This window comes from Saimiri boliviensis, chromosome 7 (assembly GCF_048565385.1).
Source record: "Saimiri boliviensis isolate mSaiBol1 chromosome 7, mSaiBol1.pri, whole genome shotgun sequence".
In the NCBI taxonomy this organism is placed as follows: domain Eukaryota; kingdom Metazoa; phylum Chordata; class Mammalia; order Primates; family Cebidae; genus Saimiri; species Saimiri boliviensis.
Window position 1 is genome coordinate 34,208,940 of NC_133455.1, and position 19,630 is coordinate 34,228,569.

A 19,630-nucleotide genomic window follows, 5' to 3' on the forward strand; every position below is an offset into this window, starting at 1 on the left:
ATATCCATCACCTCAAACATTTATCTTTTCTTTGTTTTGGGAACATTACAGTTTTTCTAGCTATTTTGAAACATACAATAAATTGTTAACTATAATTTCCCTACTGTACTATCAAATACTAAAACTTACTCTTTTTGTCTATCTGTATTTTTGTATCTCTTAGTACATCCTTTCATAAAGCTAAACACTGCTCTCTAATTTATCTTTTTTATAAGCTAGATTTTTATGGCGGCAAAATTGCAGCCATGTGGGTCTCATATAACCAAAACACCAGTCATTCATCCAAATATTTCTGAACACTTATTCTGCGTCAAATAATTAACAAGGATCATCTCCTACACCTGAATGTTTTCAGTAAGAAATAACGGTATCGTAAGATCTTATTAGGAATCAATTTTAAATGAAATAGCTCTCAGAATGTCCAAGTGATCAGACCAATATGGAGGAGCCAGGGACCAGTAGTGGTCCGTAGCCTTTTAGGAACCCAGCTGCAGAGCAGGAAGTGAACGGCTATTGAGTGAACATTACCGCCTGAGCTTCCTCCTGACAGATCAGTGGCAGCATTAGATTCTCATAGGAGCAGGAGTCCTACTGTGAACTGCACATGTGAGGGATCTAGCTTGCATACTCCTTACAAGACTCTAATGCCTGATGATCTGAGGTGAAACAGTTTAATCCTGAAACCATTCCCTGCCCCCCACTGCCCACTACCACCCCATCTGTGGAAAAACTGTCTTCCGGGAAACTAGTCCCTAGTACCAAAAAGGTTGGAGACCACCAATATAGAGTATCATCTTCTATCACTTTTACAAGTAAATTGCTATTCAAAAGACTCACTTCAAGCATTCCCCTCCAGGTGAAGCCTCTGCTAATTTTCTAAGGTTGGTATGTTCACTCCTCCCCTTTGCAATTCTGCTTCACTCATGGAAGCAAGTCACAGACCCCTTCTAAACTCTAGGGTTTTATGTTTACCACCTGTTTCCCCCATAGACTGTAAGCTGCTGAAGGGCAGGAACCAAGCCATAGACACTGTGCCACACAGCAGTGGCCTTAGCAAACACTGGCCATTCTACAGTCTTATTAAGTGGATGGATAAAAGATGCCTCAAAAAAACACCAAAAATATGACCCTGAAGTGCCACAACACACTCAAATTGCAGCCTCAACTACTAATAAGTTTTAAAAAGCTAATTTGCTAGAGAGAACAGAGGCAGAGACCTGGGTTTGAGTCCTGGCTTTTCTACTTACTAATTATGCAACTTTATTTTTTTGTTTTGTTTTGTTTTGATTTTGAGATGGAGTCTCACTTTGTTGCCCAGGCTGGAGTACAGTAGTGCAATCCCAGCTCACTGCAATCTCCACCCCTGGGGTTCAAGCAATTCTCATGTCTCAGCCTCCCAAGTAGCGGGAAGACCAGGCACCCACCACCAAACCCAGCTAATTTTTGTACCTTTAGTACACACGGGGTTTCACCATGTTGGCCAGGCTGGTCCTGAACTCCTGATCTCAAGTGATCCACCCACCTTGTCCTCCCAAAGTGCTGGGATTACAGGTGTGAGCCACTGCACCCAGCACTAATTATGTAACTTTAGGAAAGTTATAACCTCCATAGAAAATCATTTTCCTCATCTGTAAACCAAGAATGAAATTCAAGTTTCACAAAGCTGGCTCTCATCTGTAAGCCAAGAATGAAATTTAAGCCTCACAAAGCTGGCTAATAGAATGAGGGAAGTTAAGCATTTTGTAAACTATAAAGCAATGTATTGCTGGTATTATTACTGAAGAAATTTCAAAAATATGTTTTTTTAAGATTTTCAACCAACATAGTTAATTGTGATTAACATGGAAAACAGAACTAAGCTAAACACCCAACTTGCTAGTCATTCTGATGCCCCAAGTTTAGTATGGGGCAGTATGAAAGCTCTCAACTGAAGGCATCCCTAGCACTGTCACCAAAGCTTTTCCAAGATCTGAGGAAAGTAGTCTTGCGGAACTCAGTCTAAAGACTAACAGTAACTGCCATTTTTTTTCTTTCTTTTCCTTTTTTATCATTTTTTAATGTTTTATCTGGTTCTTTTTTGTTTTCAATATTTTTTTCTGTTTTTTTTGTTTGTTTGTTTGTTTGTTTTTTTCAGTTACTAAACTCATTTTACTACTGGGTTTTTTGTTTTGTTTTGTTTTTGAGACAGGGTCTCACTCTGTCACCCAAGGTGGAGTGCAATAGCGCAATCATGGCTCAACACAGACTTGACCTCACAGGCCCTAGTGATCCTCCCACCTCAGCCTCCGGAGTAGCTGCCTTTTTACTCCGCTGGGTTGTAAGAGGCCCAACTGAGAAATGGGAAATGAAAATAGCTTGGAAAGTATGATATAGGCTATTATTTTCTTTCACAGTCCTTGGGGAACTCTTACCTTAAGATATCCTCCAGCAGAGATAAGCATTTTGCCATCTGGAGAAAAGCAAAGGTCAGTCACCCAGCCTCCATGGGTAGCAGCTCCTTCTTCTGAAAGCGGAGCACACAAATGAAGCAGCTCACCATTTGAGACATTCCATATCTAGGTAAACATAATACACAATTCATTAACAGAGTTAAACAGAAGCTTCTCTAGTTTTAAAACATATATATGACCATATATATGTATTCTAAAATTATTTTACTAGACTTTTATAAACAACCCTATCACAGATGCTAATATTTCCATTTATTTCCAGTGACATTTAATATAGAAGCAGTGCTCTAATTCTTCAAATAAATGTACATCAGAATAAGAAAAAGAAACAGAGGCATAAATGGCAAAAGAAAATAAAATCATCATTTGCAAAAGTCTCCCTAGAAAATCCAAGAGAACCAAATGAAAAAACTCATTAGAAAGAGTTCAGTAAGACAGTACATATACATACAAAAATCATCAGCTTTCCTATATTCTGAATAATCAGGGAGAAAAAAAAAATTTTAATGTACCAACAAAAATTTTTTAAATAATGCAATTTAAGAGAGAGAATTTTTTTCTGCAGTGGTTGAAAACTGAAACACTACCTCGTAACTGGTAAAGTAGCACTTTTATCAAAAGATGCAAACTCAGAGCAAAATGAACATTTACAAAGCAGCCCTGCCACTTCAGCTGACACACATTTATGTGACTGGTGGAGAAGGTTGGTTACTTAGTCCTCAAGAAGAATCTTAATTTCCCTGGAAAGCCCATCTGATAACACCTCTATTCCTGCAAACTGTATACTCTCCTAGCCTTCTGCACTATATAACTATTCCTGGAGTTGTAAATCCTCCTTTGTAATGAAACGGGGAAAAAAACCCACCTTCCTCACATATACTAGTTACCAAAGCAACCATCCCAATGCCCAAACTTTTCCAATCAGCTCCCTATAGTTCTTCTGACACAACTAAGTCAATTGACTCCTTTTCCATAATTTCTAATCTTTCAGCATATAATACTTTCCATAATGTACTGTTTCCACAGACACAAAGAAAACAACATTCTATGCCCCCTAAAAAGTTGTTTTCTAAAAGCCAAAATTATATATCTAAAAAAAATTGTTTTCTAAATTGTCTTGGTTTGTATGCATATCTTAAGCACTGCAGGGTAATAAAAATTGGCCTACCATGGAGACTCTGACTCAATAAGGAGCCCTCCGCTGCCCCCCAGTGACGGAAATGTGAACCTCTGCTCTGTTCAAAAGGCAGGCAGTCCTCAGAGGACTGCAACAAACCACACTGGAAATGGCTATCTAATGGGTATAGTGCTAAAGAGATCTTTTCTTTGGGCACAGAAACAGCAGGGTTTGCAATTCATTTATAATCCAGACCACAATTTGCAAAATTATTTTCCTCAAATCCTGCTACCAAAAACAACCTTTGGTTCAAGTCCAAAAATTAAGATGAATCATTCTCAAGCTAATGGTGCAGAATGAACTGCAAATAACTAGAGCATTTGCCTTCTCACATATACAGGGAATGCTTCACTCTAACTCTAAAATGAATTCATTTTGGCAGTGGAGTGCAGCTGTGAATACAATGTGCACAAGAAACAAAAAGAATGCCTCATCCAACCAGAACTTCAGGAACTATGCTTCCCTGGCCCATGAACAAAGGTCCCCACTGTGAAGAGTGCTAGCCCAAGCTACAAGAAGAGCAGTGCTCTCATGCCAGCAAACAGCCTACCCTGATTTCTCCATTGTCATCTCCCGTTGCCAGCAGGGTACTGTCCACAGAGAAGGCACAGCAGCGCACACAACCATTATGGCCCCTCAATTCATGAAGTGGAGAAAGGAGATCAAAACTCCAGATCTGGAAGGCAATTAGGATTGTTTAGCAATGCTACATACACTCAAAGTAGCATCTGCAAACACTACCTTGAGTGCTCTTCAGCCATAATTCAATCACATTGAAGTTCTAATATTTGGGAATTCATAAACTTTCATGAGATGCCCAAGGTCCTGCATGCAATCCTCTTAATTTTTCTGAGTTTTCCTTTAATTACTCAGTTAAATTCAGCTCAAAGATCAATGTCACTCCTTCCCTGCTTTAGACCTAGATGGAAGAAGACTGAATCAGCTCAGAGCAGTCTGTGGAGTCAAGCAGACCTCAGTGTGTGTCCTGGTTCCACTGTTGGCTAGATTCTTGTGACTAGGACAACTCAAATAACTTTCTATAGCTGCAGACTCTGCATCTGTAAAATGAGGACAATCATACCTATGATGTGAAGATTAAATGAAATTATAAGGAGTGAAATTACTAGCATGTGACAAGTAATCTTTAAAGGTTAGTCACTATACTAGTCTACTATCTTGGCAGCCAAATGCTGGGGTTTTTTTCCTTTCAATATTTTCTCTCACGGTTTTGTCAACCTCATTTAGCAAGCACATATTAAAAACGACCAAGTTCCAAGCACTGTGAGCTAAGAACTAGTGGTACAAAAAGATAAACTACAGTCCCTATCCTTGAAAAGTTTATAGTACAATCACAAAGGCAGGCTCATAAACAGTTAGTGAACAGTTGTATGAAGTAAATGTTCTAACAAATGAATAAAATGTAATAAAAACCCTAGAGGTAGAGAAGGAAATGCTTCAAAAGAGCTGCCATCAAATCTAGGTCTAGAAGGATGAGCCACAATGCTTCAAGGTAAAAGAGTAGAAGGTTTATGAAACCAAAGTTAGCAGCATGCACAAAAAGATGAAGGTGGAAAGTAGGCTGGCACAGAGGAAACAATATAGCAGAAAAAGACAGTGATGAGCTAAGTAGTTGGCCTATAAACCGTTAGGTAACAGGTGTTTCAACAAGGGACACAGGCAGTGGTATGGAAGATAAAGTAGAAGAGGTGCAGACCAGAGGCAGGGTGCTGGGACAGTCCACCAGTGGAGGAGGAGGAAAGCATGCTTTTCAGGGCAGTGACAAGGAGGAGAAGACAAATCTAAAGGGCACTAAAGAGTCATCAACAGAGCACAAAAGTCAAAATAGAGTCCCTGACGATTCCAAGGTTTATAGTCTGGAAAGACTGGTAGAAGGAGAAAAAAGGAGAGAAGGGAGTACTCAAGGTCCCCAACCAAGCAGCATCATTCACCAGAATGTGATTTTATATACACATCTATTATATTACATCAATTATGTTAAAATTTTATTCTCAGTGTATAATTAAACATAAATCCCTTTCAATGATTTTTATTGCCTACAATATGTAATAGAGGTTGCATTTGATTTGTTATAGACCAAAATTTATCCATAAGGGAGAAATCATTAGTTCTCAATGTATTTAATTTGATACCAACTAAATACCAACGGGCATCCTCCAAAAGACCACAAAATATGAGACAGACATGTAGAGAGCAACTGTTACGTCCTGTTGGATATATTATTTGGACTCATTATGCATAACCACTACCAAAGTTTTATGCAGGGTTTCAACTGATTGACCTACCTTTGCAGTCTTGTCAGCAGAGGTAGATGAAAACTTGGTAGCATCATGAGAAATGTCACAAGAAAGTACTGTACCCTGGTGACAGACAAAGTCTTTTTCTACTTTTCCAGTAATAATATTCCATACCTAAAAAAAAAAAAAAGAAAGAACTTGGAGGATGACACTTTTAAGAACGTTTTACATTAAAAATCATAATCAGCTATAAGACAAATCTATAAAACAAGAGTTTTAGTACATTGACTGTTCTGACCCCTTTATTTTAAATGTCTGCTAGTATAAATGCTCATTAAAACACAGCAGATGGGCCAGGCACAGTAGCTCACGCCTGTAATCTCAGCACTTTGGGAGGCCAAGGCAGGTGGATCACAAGGTCAGGAGTTCAAGACCAGCCTGACCAACATGGTGAAACCACATCTCTACTAAAAATACAAAAATTAGCTGGGTGTGGTGGCATACACCTGTAATCCCAGCTACTCAGGAGGCTGAGGCAGGAGAATTGCCTGAACCTGGGAGGCGGAGGTTGCAGTGAGCCAAGATCGTGCCACTACATTCCAGCCTGGGCAACAAAGTGAGACTTCATCTCAAAAAAAAAAAAAAAAACCACATACACACAGCAGATGTAGGCAACTGCAATGAACAGAAAACAGGCGGCCGGGCGCGGTGGCTCAAGCCTGTAATCCCAGCACTTTGGGAGGCCGAGGCGGGTGGATCACGAGGTCAAGAGATCGAGACCATCCTGGTCAACATGGTGAAACCCCGTCTCTACTAAAAATACAAAAAATTAGCTGGGCATGGTGGCGCGTGCCTGTAATCCCAGCCACTCAGGAGGCTGAGGCAGGAGAATTGCCTGAACCCAGGAGGCGGAGGTTGCGGTGAGCCGAGATCGCGCCATTGCACTCCAGCCTGGGTAACAAGAGCAAAACTCCATCTCAAAAAAAAAAAAAAAAGAAAACAGGCATGAGAAAAATTTAAAAATTTTAATGTAAGTAATTATTTAGCCTCCAGTGGCTTTTGCTGTCTCAATATAATCATTGCAATATGAGAATACTTTAAAAAAAAAAAAAAAAAAAAAACTTATGCTTCAAATTACCTTCACTGTTCCATCAAATGACCAAGAAAGCAGTCTTGAATTTTTCAAGAGTCTGAAGTCTTTCACTGTTTCCTGATGGGCTTGTAGAACATCATATTCCTCCAGTTGCCAATTCCATACCTGAATATCAATGAAATAAGTCTGATATTATCCTCCCCAATCCTATCTCATTGGAGGGGTGGAAAGTGTGCATTTTCTTGTCTAAATCTTTTTTACTCACATGGCATTTCAGTAAAACAGAGAAGAGACTATAGTGTCCATATTTTACAGACAGAGAGAAGCTGGAGTTAAGTAAATTGACTAGGGGCAAAATAAAACCCTTTTCCTCCTGAATAAAATTTGTTTTCTTCAGTTGCTTGGAGAACAGTTAATTATACCAGAAGATAGAAAAAAAACACAGTATGCCAGTGAGCTCACCATCTGATTAAATTTTCCTAAGAAAATTATCCCAATTACATATTCACAGATTTCTGAACCTACAGGCTGGGGAAGTCTGCAGATCCTGGTTCCACTGAAGCTGGCCTGGGAAGGTCAGCTGATTAAAGCAGCTTCAAACCAGAACATGGAGTTTCCATGCTTCAAAATCTCAGCTATCTCCCAATGCAATACTCAAAATGAAGGAAGTGAGAAGGCATTGTTTTTCATGTGGAGCTTCAGGAAGAGCTCCTCAGACATAAGGAAAGGGGCGAGGGGACTGAAATAACATAAGTAGCACAAAATAAGCATAAAAATATATGAGACACAGAGGTACACAGAAGTTTATTTTTATGCCATGTCTATGTTAAAGACATCTCTTAATTACTAAATCAAAGCAACTGTATTTAGAGCTTTGTTAATACTTGACTTCAAATTAACAAATGTTTATTTAGTACCTATATACAAAGCAAATATGAATCAAATAAGGATCTAGCATAAAGAAATCTAAGAGTTTAGCAAAGAAAATGAGAAATACAACAGGAAACCCAAAAAAGCCTACCATTGAAGATACAATGATAGAGATAAAAGTTCTGTGAAACTCAAAAAAAGCAATTCCTTAGAAAAAATTTGGTGGTAATAGCACATTCAAAGTAGGCTTGAGGAATGGGTTGAAAGTGTGATTCAGAAACTGAGAAGTGTTCTTCAAAGGGAATAAATGCTGGAGTTAAAGTATAAGAGTAGGAAAACATGAAAAAGGACCTACTCATAATTCCATCTGACTAGAACGCAAGAGATGCAGAAGAAACAGAAGAGAAAAAAGGCTGAGAAGGTAGCCAAAGGAAACAGCCCCGTGGGCCTGATAAGCTAAAAATCTGAGGTATGGGCAAACAGGCCAGCTCCAAAAGAATAAAATGATAAAGAAAAATCAGCCACCACTACAGGTATTCACATGAGTGACATTCTGAGTCTAGCTTTTTACTGGCCAATGTCAAATAGCAGAAATATCTTTTTTTTTTTTTTTTTTTAAAGAAACAGGGTTTCCTCCATGTTGGTCAGGCTGGTCTTGAACTCCCAACCTCAGGTGATCCACCCATCTTGGCCTCCTAAACTGCTGGGATTACAGGCATGAGCCACTGCGCCTGGCCACAGCAGAAATATCTTTAATCAGACTTAGGCAAAATTGTAGAAGAAACATCTCTTATTCCCCCCCCCACCTTTTTTTTTTTTCACTTCTTTTTCTATCACATTTAGCAGTTGTCCTCCCCACCAACCCCTGCCTCTCAGATCTCTCCTCATCTTTTGCTTCAGAATGCTCATTCACAGAAGGAGGCTATCAGAGACACAGGGTCTTATATGCAAGCAAGAGAACTTTAGAAGATGCACTGGAAGTGAGAGTAATTCTAAAGAGAATAAATTAGGACTTTTCATATTTTAAGAACTCAATGAGATATGCTGGGGGAAGAGGAAGAAATGGAGGCTTTTCTGGCTTCCCAAATCATACCAGAGAGGAAGGGCACCACATGTGACTAAGCATAAAAGACCCTAGTCCATTTCTACTAGGAACCTCCTGGCTCTCTCCTCCCTGTTTCTGAGCTTTACTGAACTGGAAGATCAATGGCTATGCTGAACAGCTCCTCCTAGTTTACAGAAGCTGCCTATCCTAGCTCTGCTTGATTCAGTGTTCATGCCTAACTTAGTATCTTCTGCCTTCCACATCAAGAACTCAGACTTCCTGAGCACATATAACAGACAATTTTACAATCACCGAGGGCAGATTAAGAATAGCATTTACAGCTTTAGTTACAGAAGGTTTCTGACTATGCAATGATTACAAGTGATTTTTTTTCATTGTGGTTGGACTGAAATATAATGTGCTAATTGAATAACCTTATTCCACCAGCATTAGTCAACTGTAAAAGTTGAGTTTAGTGATGTCTCTATCATTGACTATAATTTTTACAATATATATGTACTTGTAGAATTTTTTTAGCTATATGAATAAAATTTAAATTGTAGAAATGCTAAGGAAACTTTTCATACCAGCAAGAACCAACATAGTCTTATATACTGGCTCAAGTAAGCATGGCTAATACTTGGCCTTTATTTACCTCAAGGTAAAGGATCAAAAACTACGAAGGTAGACCTCAGTTTTCACAATCCTAAGGGCTATAATCAAGTGGGTTGATTTTTCAAATTTTGGCAATAACTTCAGCTCAGCAAAGATTTACAAAACCCTTACTGTATTACAGGCACTGGGGATACAAAGATGATTAAAACAAATCTCCATTTAATCATTTAAAAAAACTTTAAAAGTTGAAAACAAAACCCAACCAGTCATTTCTTAAAAATATCTATAGAGAGTTGTGTTACATTTAAAACACTGTAAATGTAAGTATTCTGAGTAGAACAGAAAAAGAGGAAGAAACACAACTACTTAACTTATATTTCTAAATATAATCTAACTCCTTTTCTAAAATTATTTCTAGAAATTATTTTTCCCTCTAGCTGAGAATACCTGAAATCATCAAGCTGGTCATAAAGATCTCATGTTTTTTTGATAGAAAGACTACATAGTATACAATGTCTCAAAAGAATTTCATCAGATGTAGTTTTTGGTTTTACCCATTCCAAAACATCTGGAGAGGAAGAAAGGTGATTATTACACTGAGTTTTACAGCTAGAACACCAGTGTCATGGGAGCGTATAACAAATGAGTTTCTGTACTGAAGCCAAATTTCATTCCAATCATACTCCTTCCTAGGACTCACACAGACATGACATTGAAAGATCTTTTTTACCGAAGAGTTTTTAACAACATAGTTAAATATTGCCACCATAAGCAATTTATATACTAAAAAGAATATAATATCTTCCATTGAGCATATACATTATCTCCTTCACTTCTAAAGCCACAAAGAATAAAATCCAAATGGAGTAGAACAAGGATAATTTGGCATTTTCTCTACTAAAAATGCCAAAAAAAAAAAAAAAAAAAAATAGCTGCCTGTGGTGGCGAGTGCCTGTAATCCCAGCTACTCGGGAGGCTGAGACAGGAGAATCACTTGAAAACTGGGAGGTGGAGGTTTCACTGAGCCAAGATTGCACCACTGCACTCCAGCTTGGGCGATAGGGTGAAACTCAGTCTCAAAAAAAAGAGAAGAAAAGAGTTGTTGCTGAATCCCAAAATCACTATGAGAAAAAAGGGAAGAAGGCAGATAGTAATACCCCTACAGACAAAGACAGCAAACTAGAAAGAAGGATCTCTGAATTTAAGGGCACCAACACACTGAGGGTAAAATTACAATTCTGAGAACAGAGGATCAAGGGAAGGTATACATACTAAATGTTGAGATCCAACATCTATTAAATACTTCCTGTTCTCTTCCCCAACTTAGCTCTGAGAACTTGCCAGCCAGGTTTATCCTCCAGGCAAGAGACCAGAAAATTCCTCTCTGGGAATCTGAGGAGAACAAGACAAAAGACCTGAAGATACTGACAACAAAAGTTCCCCTTCCAGGTCACCTTTTAGAGAAGGTCTTAGTCAACACACACACAGAGCTTTCAGCTAGTTGTTTAGTACCCATCTCTGGTAGCCAATGACCATTAATTAGAGAGCTGAGGAGGCCTTCAAAATAGGAGGTCAAAACAATCAAACAGAAAAAAGCAACTTGGAGGGAACAATCACTACACAGCAAAATTAAAATTTGGGGGGAAAAATTATATGTGTGTGTGTGTTTACAAATTTATATGTGTATGTATGTGTGTGTATGTGCATGTGTGTGTGCATGTGCGTGTGTGTGTCTCTCTCAGAGAGGTAAAAGGAGACATTCTATCTATAAAATAAGAACTTAATGCATTAGAAATAGAATAGTAGACATGAAAAACTCAATAAAAAGGCTGGAAGGCAAAACTGAGGAAAACTCCCAGAAAATAGAGCACAGTATAGAAAGATGAAATGTGGAAAAAGAAAACTAGAGTATCAGTCCAGGAGATCCAACACCTGAATAATGGATGTTACAGAAAGAGAAAGCAAACTGGACCAAAAAGAAAAGAATTAAAGAAATATTTCAAGTAAAATTCCATGAATTGACAAACATAGGTTTCCAAATTTAGAAGGGAGACTGAATGTCCAAAATAATGAATAAAAACAAACACCAGAGCATATCATCAGGAAATTTCAAAATTCTGGGGACAAAATGAAAATCCTAAAATCTTCCAGAGAGAAAGATTAGGAAGCAAAATGGCTTCATACTTCTCAACATGAACTTTGGAACTTGGAAGAAAACGAAGCAATGTCTTCAAAGTTTTAGTGTAAAATAATTTCCAACATCCAAAGATCAAACTTCCCTAAACTGCGTTAAAGCAAAAAAAAAAAAAAAAAAAAAACACAGTACCCTTAGTACACAGTGATCATAATAACAGGAGGGATCTAAACAAAATTTCGTTATAACTGGGATAACACGGATTGATGAGTGTGTGTGAATGCGTGCATGCACATATGCAGAAGGCAGGACAGGTAGGAGAAGGAGAAAAGGTATCTTCCTGTAGGGAATTCAGTAGATAATTCCTCAGATAGGAAAATCAAGGAGAGCACTATACGCATGCCATACAGAGGCATGAAGGTAGTGTCAAATGAAACATCTAAAAGCTAAAGTGGTGCCTCTGGAGAACAAAAAATGGGAGAAAGGATCTATTTTTCATAATAAGCCTTGTAATACTATTTGAATTTTAAAAGAATGTGCATTGGGACTTTAATAACAATCAAGTAAATTTTAAAAGAATATATATTAAGTTTAGGCCTCCATATCCACAATTCTTTATTATGTCAAGCTATTTTCTTTCCACAGAATTTCATTCCTGTAATAAACATTTTTTATTCTTAAAAGGAAAGAATGAAATGATTTGCTTTGAATTTTACTACTGTAAAGAAAAATAAAGAGAAATGTGACACAAAGTATACTTACTGATACAAATCCAAATACCAAGGCTGGCAAGAAAATGCAAACGAGGCTGGGCAGTGGCTCACGCCTGCAATCCCAGCACTTTGGGAGGCCGAGGTAGGAGGATCACAATGTCAAGAAATCGAGATCATCCTGGCTAACATGGTGAAACCCCGTCTCTACTAAAAAATACAAAAACTTAGCTGGGCTTGGTGGCACGAGCCTATAGTCCCAGCTACTCAGGAGGCTGAGGCAGGAGAATCGCTTCAACCCAGAAGGCAGAGATTGCAGTAAGCTGAGATCGCGCCACTGCACTCCAGCCTGGTGACAGAGCGAGACTCTGTCTCAAAAAAAAAAAAAAAAGAAAATGCAAATGAACCCTTCATTTTCAAAATAACCTTCCCACAGAGGGTTCTAAGACAAACTGTCTGCCTCACCCACAGAAAAATATGAAACACCAATGGGTTTCATGTACGCCCGTGTGCACAATCTGAATGTATGCCCAAAGTAATGTGTTTAAAATATACACCAGATTTTAGGCATAATCATAGTGTTCCTTTGCTAGAATCATCATTAAATATGTTAAGAGTTCATCCTCCCTCTCACCTGAATTGTAGAATCATCAGAACTTGAAATAAGAGTCTTCTCATCAGCTGTGAACTGGATGTGCCGTACAGTTTTCTTGTGCCGAATCCTGGACCGGAAGACTCTATTGTTTACAGGTTCTAAAATCTTCAAAGCAGAAAAACACAGAAAATTAATATGAAGAAACTAAGCAATACATAGGCATTATGCCTCAAAGATATTAAACTAAAATTAGACTAGAGGGTACACAATTTCCATCTGGTGCTTTCAGCCTAACTAAAAACAAATGAATGTCACATATATATGCACACATGTATGCATACATGCAAACATACTATACCCTAAAATCAAACACTCACTGCAATCATCAGATGGCAGTAGGAACTAGTGGTCCTTCTGAGTACTCAACCAACCACTTCATCAAACAAGTGTCTATCTGGGCTCTCCCTCCAAAAAAAAAAAAAAAAAAGACATTTAAGATGGATAAGAGAGAAGAAAGAAAGTCAGTCCTGGATGAGAAGACAAATTCTTCATAAAACGATATAGACAAGGAAAGATAAAAGATTATGAGGGAGACAGGTAAAGGAAAAGAGGAAATGAGAAGGCTCGCCATATCATATCCTCACCATATATGATGGGCAGTGAAATGAGGATACTTAAGAGGGCCAGGGCCGGGCGCGGTGGCTCACACCTGTAATCCCGGCACTTTGGGAGGCCGAGGCGGGTGGATCACGAGGTCAAGAGATCGAGACCATCCTGGTCAACATGGTGAAACCCTGTCTCTATCAAAAATACAAAAAATTAGCTGGGCATGGTGGCGCGTGCCTGTAATCCCAGCTACTCAGGAGGCTGAGGCAGGAGAATTGCCTGAACCCAGGAGGCAGAGGTTGCGGTGAGCCGAGATCGCGCCATTGCACTCCAGCCTGGGTAACAAGAGCGAAACTCCGTCTCAAAAAAAAAAAAAAAAAAAAGAGAGCCAAAGAGTAATAATACTCCAAGTAAAACTAGTAACAAACTCAAAAGAAAATGACTATGTCAAAAAAGGATTTCAAATGAATTCATACCAAAAAGCAAAATGAGAAGAAATACTTTTCGTTGACCAAATTAAAATGTACTCAAGAAAGCCTAAGGAAAATATAGATGATGCTAAAACAGGAGATTCTAGAAACTCAAACCTAACCCACATGTCTAGAAGAAAAGCCCCTTGAAAACAAAGGGGAATCATGTTAATGGGAACCTTCATAAATGAGCAGGATGGATGATCTCATAAACCCTATGAGGCCAGGGAAGGATAGCATAATAGTTGAGCACATAGCCTCAGAGATCTGGATTTGAATCCTAGCTCTGCCACTTACTGATTTTATGAAAATCATGGATATAAGAGTTTAGACATCTTTAAAATAAGAATAACAATACCTAACATCCAGGATGTTATAAGAATTCAATGGCAGCACCTGGCACAGTAAACAGTTAATAAATGGTAGTTGCTATTATTTGATGATATGAGGCTGCACCATATGAAATGCCATTTTATAAGTAAATATTGGTAATTTCATATGGTTCATTATGTATTATTTATCTTATTTGATGACTTTAAGGGAACTAACAACGTGGATGAAGCACATATGTATGTTGTGAGTTTATTTTTAAACTATCTAACAGACTTATTTTAAGATATTTAGATGGCAAAAATGAAAAGAATGTGGTGCTGACTTGCCATCAAGGTAAAGAGAAAAGGGAAACCAAGGACTCTTTAAGAATAAATAATAATACACAACAGTTTGAGAGATGAGCCTCAGAGGGAAGTCTAAAGTTCATTTGTAAATGTATAATTATCCCTTGCTTAAGAAATACATATCTATGATGTACTTTCTCAGAATAGTATGTATCTTAACAAACAGTAAATAAATTTTTCACAATAAAGAAGAGAAAACAAAGCCTAAACTCTCAATCCATGACACATGGGCCATGGTAAATATACAAGAGTATTGGGATCACTATCTAAATGCTTCCTTCTTCACTTTATGTCTATGCATAATAGTCTCCTCTCTGTGGGGCAATATGGACTGGAGAATATTTGTGTAATTCCTTATGAAAATGAATCCAAAGTAAAATAACTGTGGCCAGTGTCATTACTAATTGGTTAAAAAATAATTCCCAGGTACCTAGTGAGAAAATGTGAGAAGGAATCAATGTTTTTGAAAAATCATTATAAAGCTAGAGAAAATGTGCTTTTGTGATGAGTTTCACTTGTGATAAAGACAATATTTTTATCCAAAATAACTTTTATTATACTATATTTTTGCCTTACAAAGTGTTTCTATTTTTACTTATTTGGTCTTCTTAGATAAATTAAGGATTTCAGGTGGTGAACTGAAGTACTTATGCCACCAAAAGTAGAACAGCAAGGATTGGTAGAGTAGGCAAGCACAGGCAGCCCTGCACCAATATTCCTAACGAGTCTTACCAGTACCAAAATGGAACCAACTTATACCCTAAATGGCTGGGCTTCTAAGAAGAGGAGGAAAAAAAATGCTCTTTGCATAGTCACTGAATCTTGATAGATAGTGTTTGATATATGTGGAGAACAGCAAAACAACTAGGTAGAATAAGGGACAGAAGAACACAAAAAGTATAAGTAACAGTAATAAAGGAAATCTGAAAAATATACAGCCAACTGGGTAAGATGATTTTTAGTGTAAAAGAACAATAACTAATAGATAAGAGAAAGATTTGTTTAGTATAAAAGTGTACAATAGGCGGGGCATGGTTGCTCACACCTGTAATCCCTGCATTCTGGGTGGCCAAAGTGGGCAGATCACTTGAGCCTGAGAGTTTAAGGCCAGCCTGGGCAACATAGTGAAACCTCCATCTCAACAAAAAAGGAAAAATTAGCTGAGTGTGGTGGTGCATACCTAAAGTCCCAGTTACTCAGGAGGCTGTGTTGGGAGGATCGCTTGAGCCTGGGAGGCAAAGGTTGCAGTGAGCCAAGATTGTGCCACTACACTCTAGTCTAGGCAACAATGTAAGATCCTGTCTTTAAAAAAAAGTATACAATCCTAACACTCTGGGAGGCTAAGGCAGGACAATCACTTAAACTCAGGAGTTTGAATCCTAACACTCTGGGAGGCTAAGGCAGGACAATCACTTAAACTCAGGAGTTTGAGACCAGCCTGGGTAACATAGGGGACCCCATATCTACAAAAAAATAAGAAATTAGTTGGGTGTGGTGGTGTACACCTATAGTCCTAGCTACTCAGGAGGCTTAAGTGGGAGAATCACTTAAGCTCTGAAAGTCAAGGCTGTCGTGAGCTGTGATTGTGTCACTGCACTCAGCCTGGGCGACAGAGCAAAACCCCATTTCAAAACAAAATTCTTAAATAAAAAATAAAAATAAAAGTGCACAATGCCAGACATGTAATTAATTTTAATTAACTAATTCTACTGTGTAGAAAGATTCTGAAGAATAGCACTGAATACCTCAATGGCTCCATTTTCGTCTCCAAATGCAATGTACTGAAGATGTGGACTTAAGCAACAGCAGCTAACTTGAGCTTCAGTCAGATAATCAATCTGACCTGTTTTCCCATTAATTAGCTAATGAAAAATGAGGAAAATCAGTTATTCGGCTGTAAGAGCAGTTTTTGTTCTTTAGAACAAAGGCTTCAATTGAAAAAAACAAAACACAGAAGATAACCAACAAGAGCTCTCAAGGGAACAACAAAGCCATATCCTAGACTCAGCAGCTGCATTTGGCACTTCACACTTTCATTTCATTCCACTTTGGTGGTTCAAATACAGTTTCATAAAATAAAACGAGTATTAAAAGGTTTTAAAAGCAGCTGCTGTACCCACCACCTGAGACACGTCTGTCTGATTTGTAATCCCACAGCTAGCTCCACACCCTGTTTTCCATTTCTTCACAAAGCCCACTTTTAATAGAGCTATCATTTGTTGAAATATACTTTTCTAATATATTTCAAGGCTGTTGGTCAAACAAGACTGAGACAAATATAAAAAAAAAAAAAATTAAAATGGGGCTTATATCCTCCAAATCACTCACAAAACAGTGTAAACTAAGATTCCTTGGAGTGGGGGCAGTGAGGACACTGGAGAGGAACTTGAGCATAATTTGCATGGCTGGAATTACAATGCTTAAACAAAGATTACCTAATTTCATGATCTGTACCAATGCTTAAATCCCATGAACTGTGATGCCTTATCATTCATCTAAAACATGTGACCTGGGAAAATATATCTAAAGCATAAATCAATTGTCAGATACCTCTCTCTAACTTAGTGTCATAACCTAAAACTCTCGAATTATTTTTCAACATGAAATAAGCAGTCATTTGTTTCTGGTACAAAGATTACAGGGTCAATCAATAACAGGTGGCTTTTCCTTAACAGTATTCTACCTAGCACATTTTGATCTATTCGATATTCAAAATGAAAACTGAACTACGAAAAGCTGAACATCTTCCTTCTCTCAAAAATTAATTTCAACAGTTCTTTTTAAATAGTAACTTAAAAAGTTATATTTACTTAAATGAAACTATTAAGTTTATCCTCTAAACTCTCCCACAACCACTGACATAGAATGATACCTTTCTAGACAGATGACTTTTTTAAGTCTCACAGTTACAACAGTCATTAAAGAAAGGTTGCACAAATTTAATAAACGAAATACACGCATGAGGACACTAAGTTTGACAAGAAAACTGGAGTGGAAATATCCCAAGTGGAAGAAGCAGCTTTATAAAAAACAGTTAATGCCGGGCGCGGTGGCTCAAGCCTGTAATCCCAGCACTTTGGGAGGCTGAGGCAGGTGGATCACGAGGTCAAGAGATCGAGACCATCCTGGTCAACATGGTGAAACCCCGTCTCTACTAAAAATACAAAAAATTAGCTGGGCATGGTGGCGCGTGCCTGTAATCCCAGCTACTCAGGAGGCTGAGGCAGGAGAATTGCCTGAACCCAGGAGGCAGAGGTTGCGGTGAGCCGAGATCGCGCCATTGCACTCCAGCCTGGGTAACAAGAGCGAAACTCCGTCTCCAAAAAAAAAAAAACAGTTAATGAGAAAAATTCACATTGAATTCCACATCCCAATTCATCACAGAAGTACTGTGCATTACGAGCTCCTAATCAACATAGTGAGAACAACAGTAAAACTTGTAAATACAAAGCAAGCCATATTCAGAGGTGTTTTACAGCTTGATTTTGACACCCACAGTAAACAGGAAGTTATCACATACCAGGTAATTTACTTTCAGATATCTACTCCTGAATTTGGATTCTACTTTGACCCTGTAACTAGCTCAGAGACTGTGAAAATAAAAAGGACACTACAAACTGAGGCTCAAAGAGTTGATACAATTTATTTGACATCACAGAACTAATCGATAAAGAAGTCTGAACTTGCACCTGTGTCACCTTAGTGAAAAGTCACTATTCTCTCCACTACACCAAGCTCAGCTCTACAGCTTTACAACTTATTAAGATTTGAGCTGGGCATGGCAGCTCTCGCCTATAATCCCAGCATTCTCATTCTAGAAGGCTAAGGCAGGAGGAGAGCGTGAGACCAGAAGTTTGAGAGCAGCCTGGTCAACATAGCAAGACGCACTCATCACTACAAAAAAAAAAAAAAAAAAAAAAATTTTTTTTAAATGACAACTTATTAAGCTCTGTCCTACCCTCTGTCTGTCTGTCTCAATTGCTTGCTTCCTTTCATAACTTCCACATATGTGCTCTACTAATCTCGTCTTCTCTATGCTGTTCCTCTCTCTCCTCTCTAGCTCAACATCACTATCTCGTTTCATTCTCTAACACACATTCATGCTCCCTATTTTTCAGTAAGCAAATCAAGAAAAATCAAATGAAAAGATGGAATAAGATTATGGTATCACTGCCAAAACCTTTACCTAGAAGTTAATAAAGCACTTCTAAAACCCATACAGAAAAAGTTATCTCAAGTCGCATTCATGCTCTTAAAGAGCTAATGAAAGGTCCTAAACATATTATGAGAAAATAGTTTCGTCTCTACTAAAAATACAAAAAAAAAAAAAACTTGGGTTGGGCGTGGTGGCTCACACCTCTAATTCCAGCTCTTTGAGAGGCCAAGCTGGGTGGACCACTTGAGGTCTGGAGTTCAAGACCAGCCAGGCCAACATGGCAAAAGCCTGTCTCTACAAAAATTACAAAAATTAGCTGGGCATGGTAGCACACGCCTGTAGTCCCAGCTACTTGGGAGGCTGAGACATAAGAATCTCTTGAACCCAGGAGGCAGAGGTTGCAGTAAGCCGAGATCATACCACCGCACTCCAGGCTGGGCAACAGAGAGAGACTGCCTCAGAAGAAAAACAAAAAGAAAGAATATAGTTTATAGGCTCATTAGCCCTCACTATGAAAGGGTTTTTGTCCTTCTCAATCCTGTATCTGAGGATCATTGGCTCTCATATGAAAGGGTTTCTAGCCTTCTCAATCCTATGTCTCAGGGAATCCTCAGGCCAAGGGAGAAGTCTCACTAGTTCACACAAAAGCCATGCCACTTCCAGCCCTTCTTATCTGGCTGCTTGCCCTTACCACCTCTCTCAGCCACAAGTCAGAGTCACATGCTGTCAGCTCCACATGCTAACACTCTTCACATGCTGACACCTCCTTCAATGGCC

The 19,630-nt window shown here is 38.5% G+C and overlaps 1 protein-coding gene across 5 annotated transcripts in view; it reads right to left on the reverse strand.

The window, feature by feature from the left end:
- Nucleotides 1-19,630, reverse strand: part of APAF1 (apoptotic peptidase activating factor 1) — a 93,205-nt gene that overhangs the window by 4,221 nt on the left and 69,354 nt on the right. For 4 of the 5 annotated variants that reach the window (XM_039471683.2, XM_074402382.1, XM_074402383.1 and 1 more), the window contains 6 exons: nt 16,443-16,559; nt 12,984-13,109; nt 7,021-7,140; nt 5,931-6,056; nt 4,178-4,303; nt 2,412-2,555 (listed from right to left, as the gene is read on the reverse strand). The exons of the other annotated variant lie outside the window; for it this stretch is intronic. In XM_039471683.2, the coding sequence (XP_039327617.1) occupies nt 2,412-2,555; nt 4,178-4,303; nt 5,931-6,056; nt 7,021-7,140; nt 12,984-13,109; nt 16,443-16,559 (759 nt within the window). The remainder of the gene's footprint in view (nt 1-2,411; nt 2,556-4,177; nt 4,304-5,930; nt 6,057-7,020; nt 7,141-12,983; nt 13,110-16,442; nt 16,560-19,630) is intronic. 5 annotated transcript variants of the gene reach the window in all.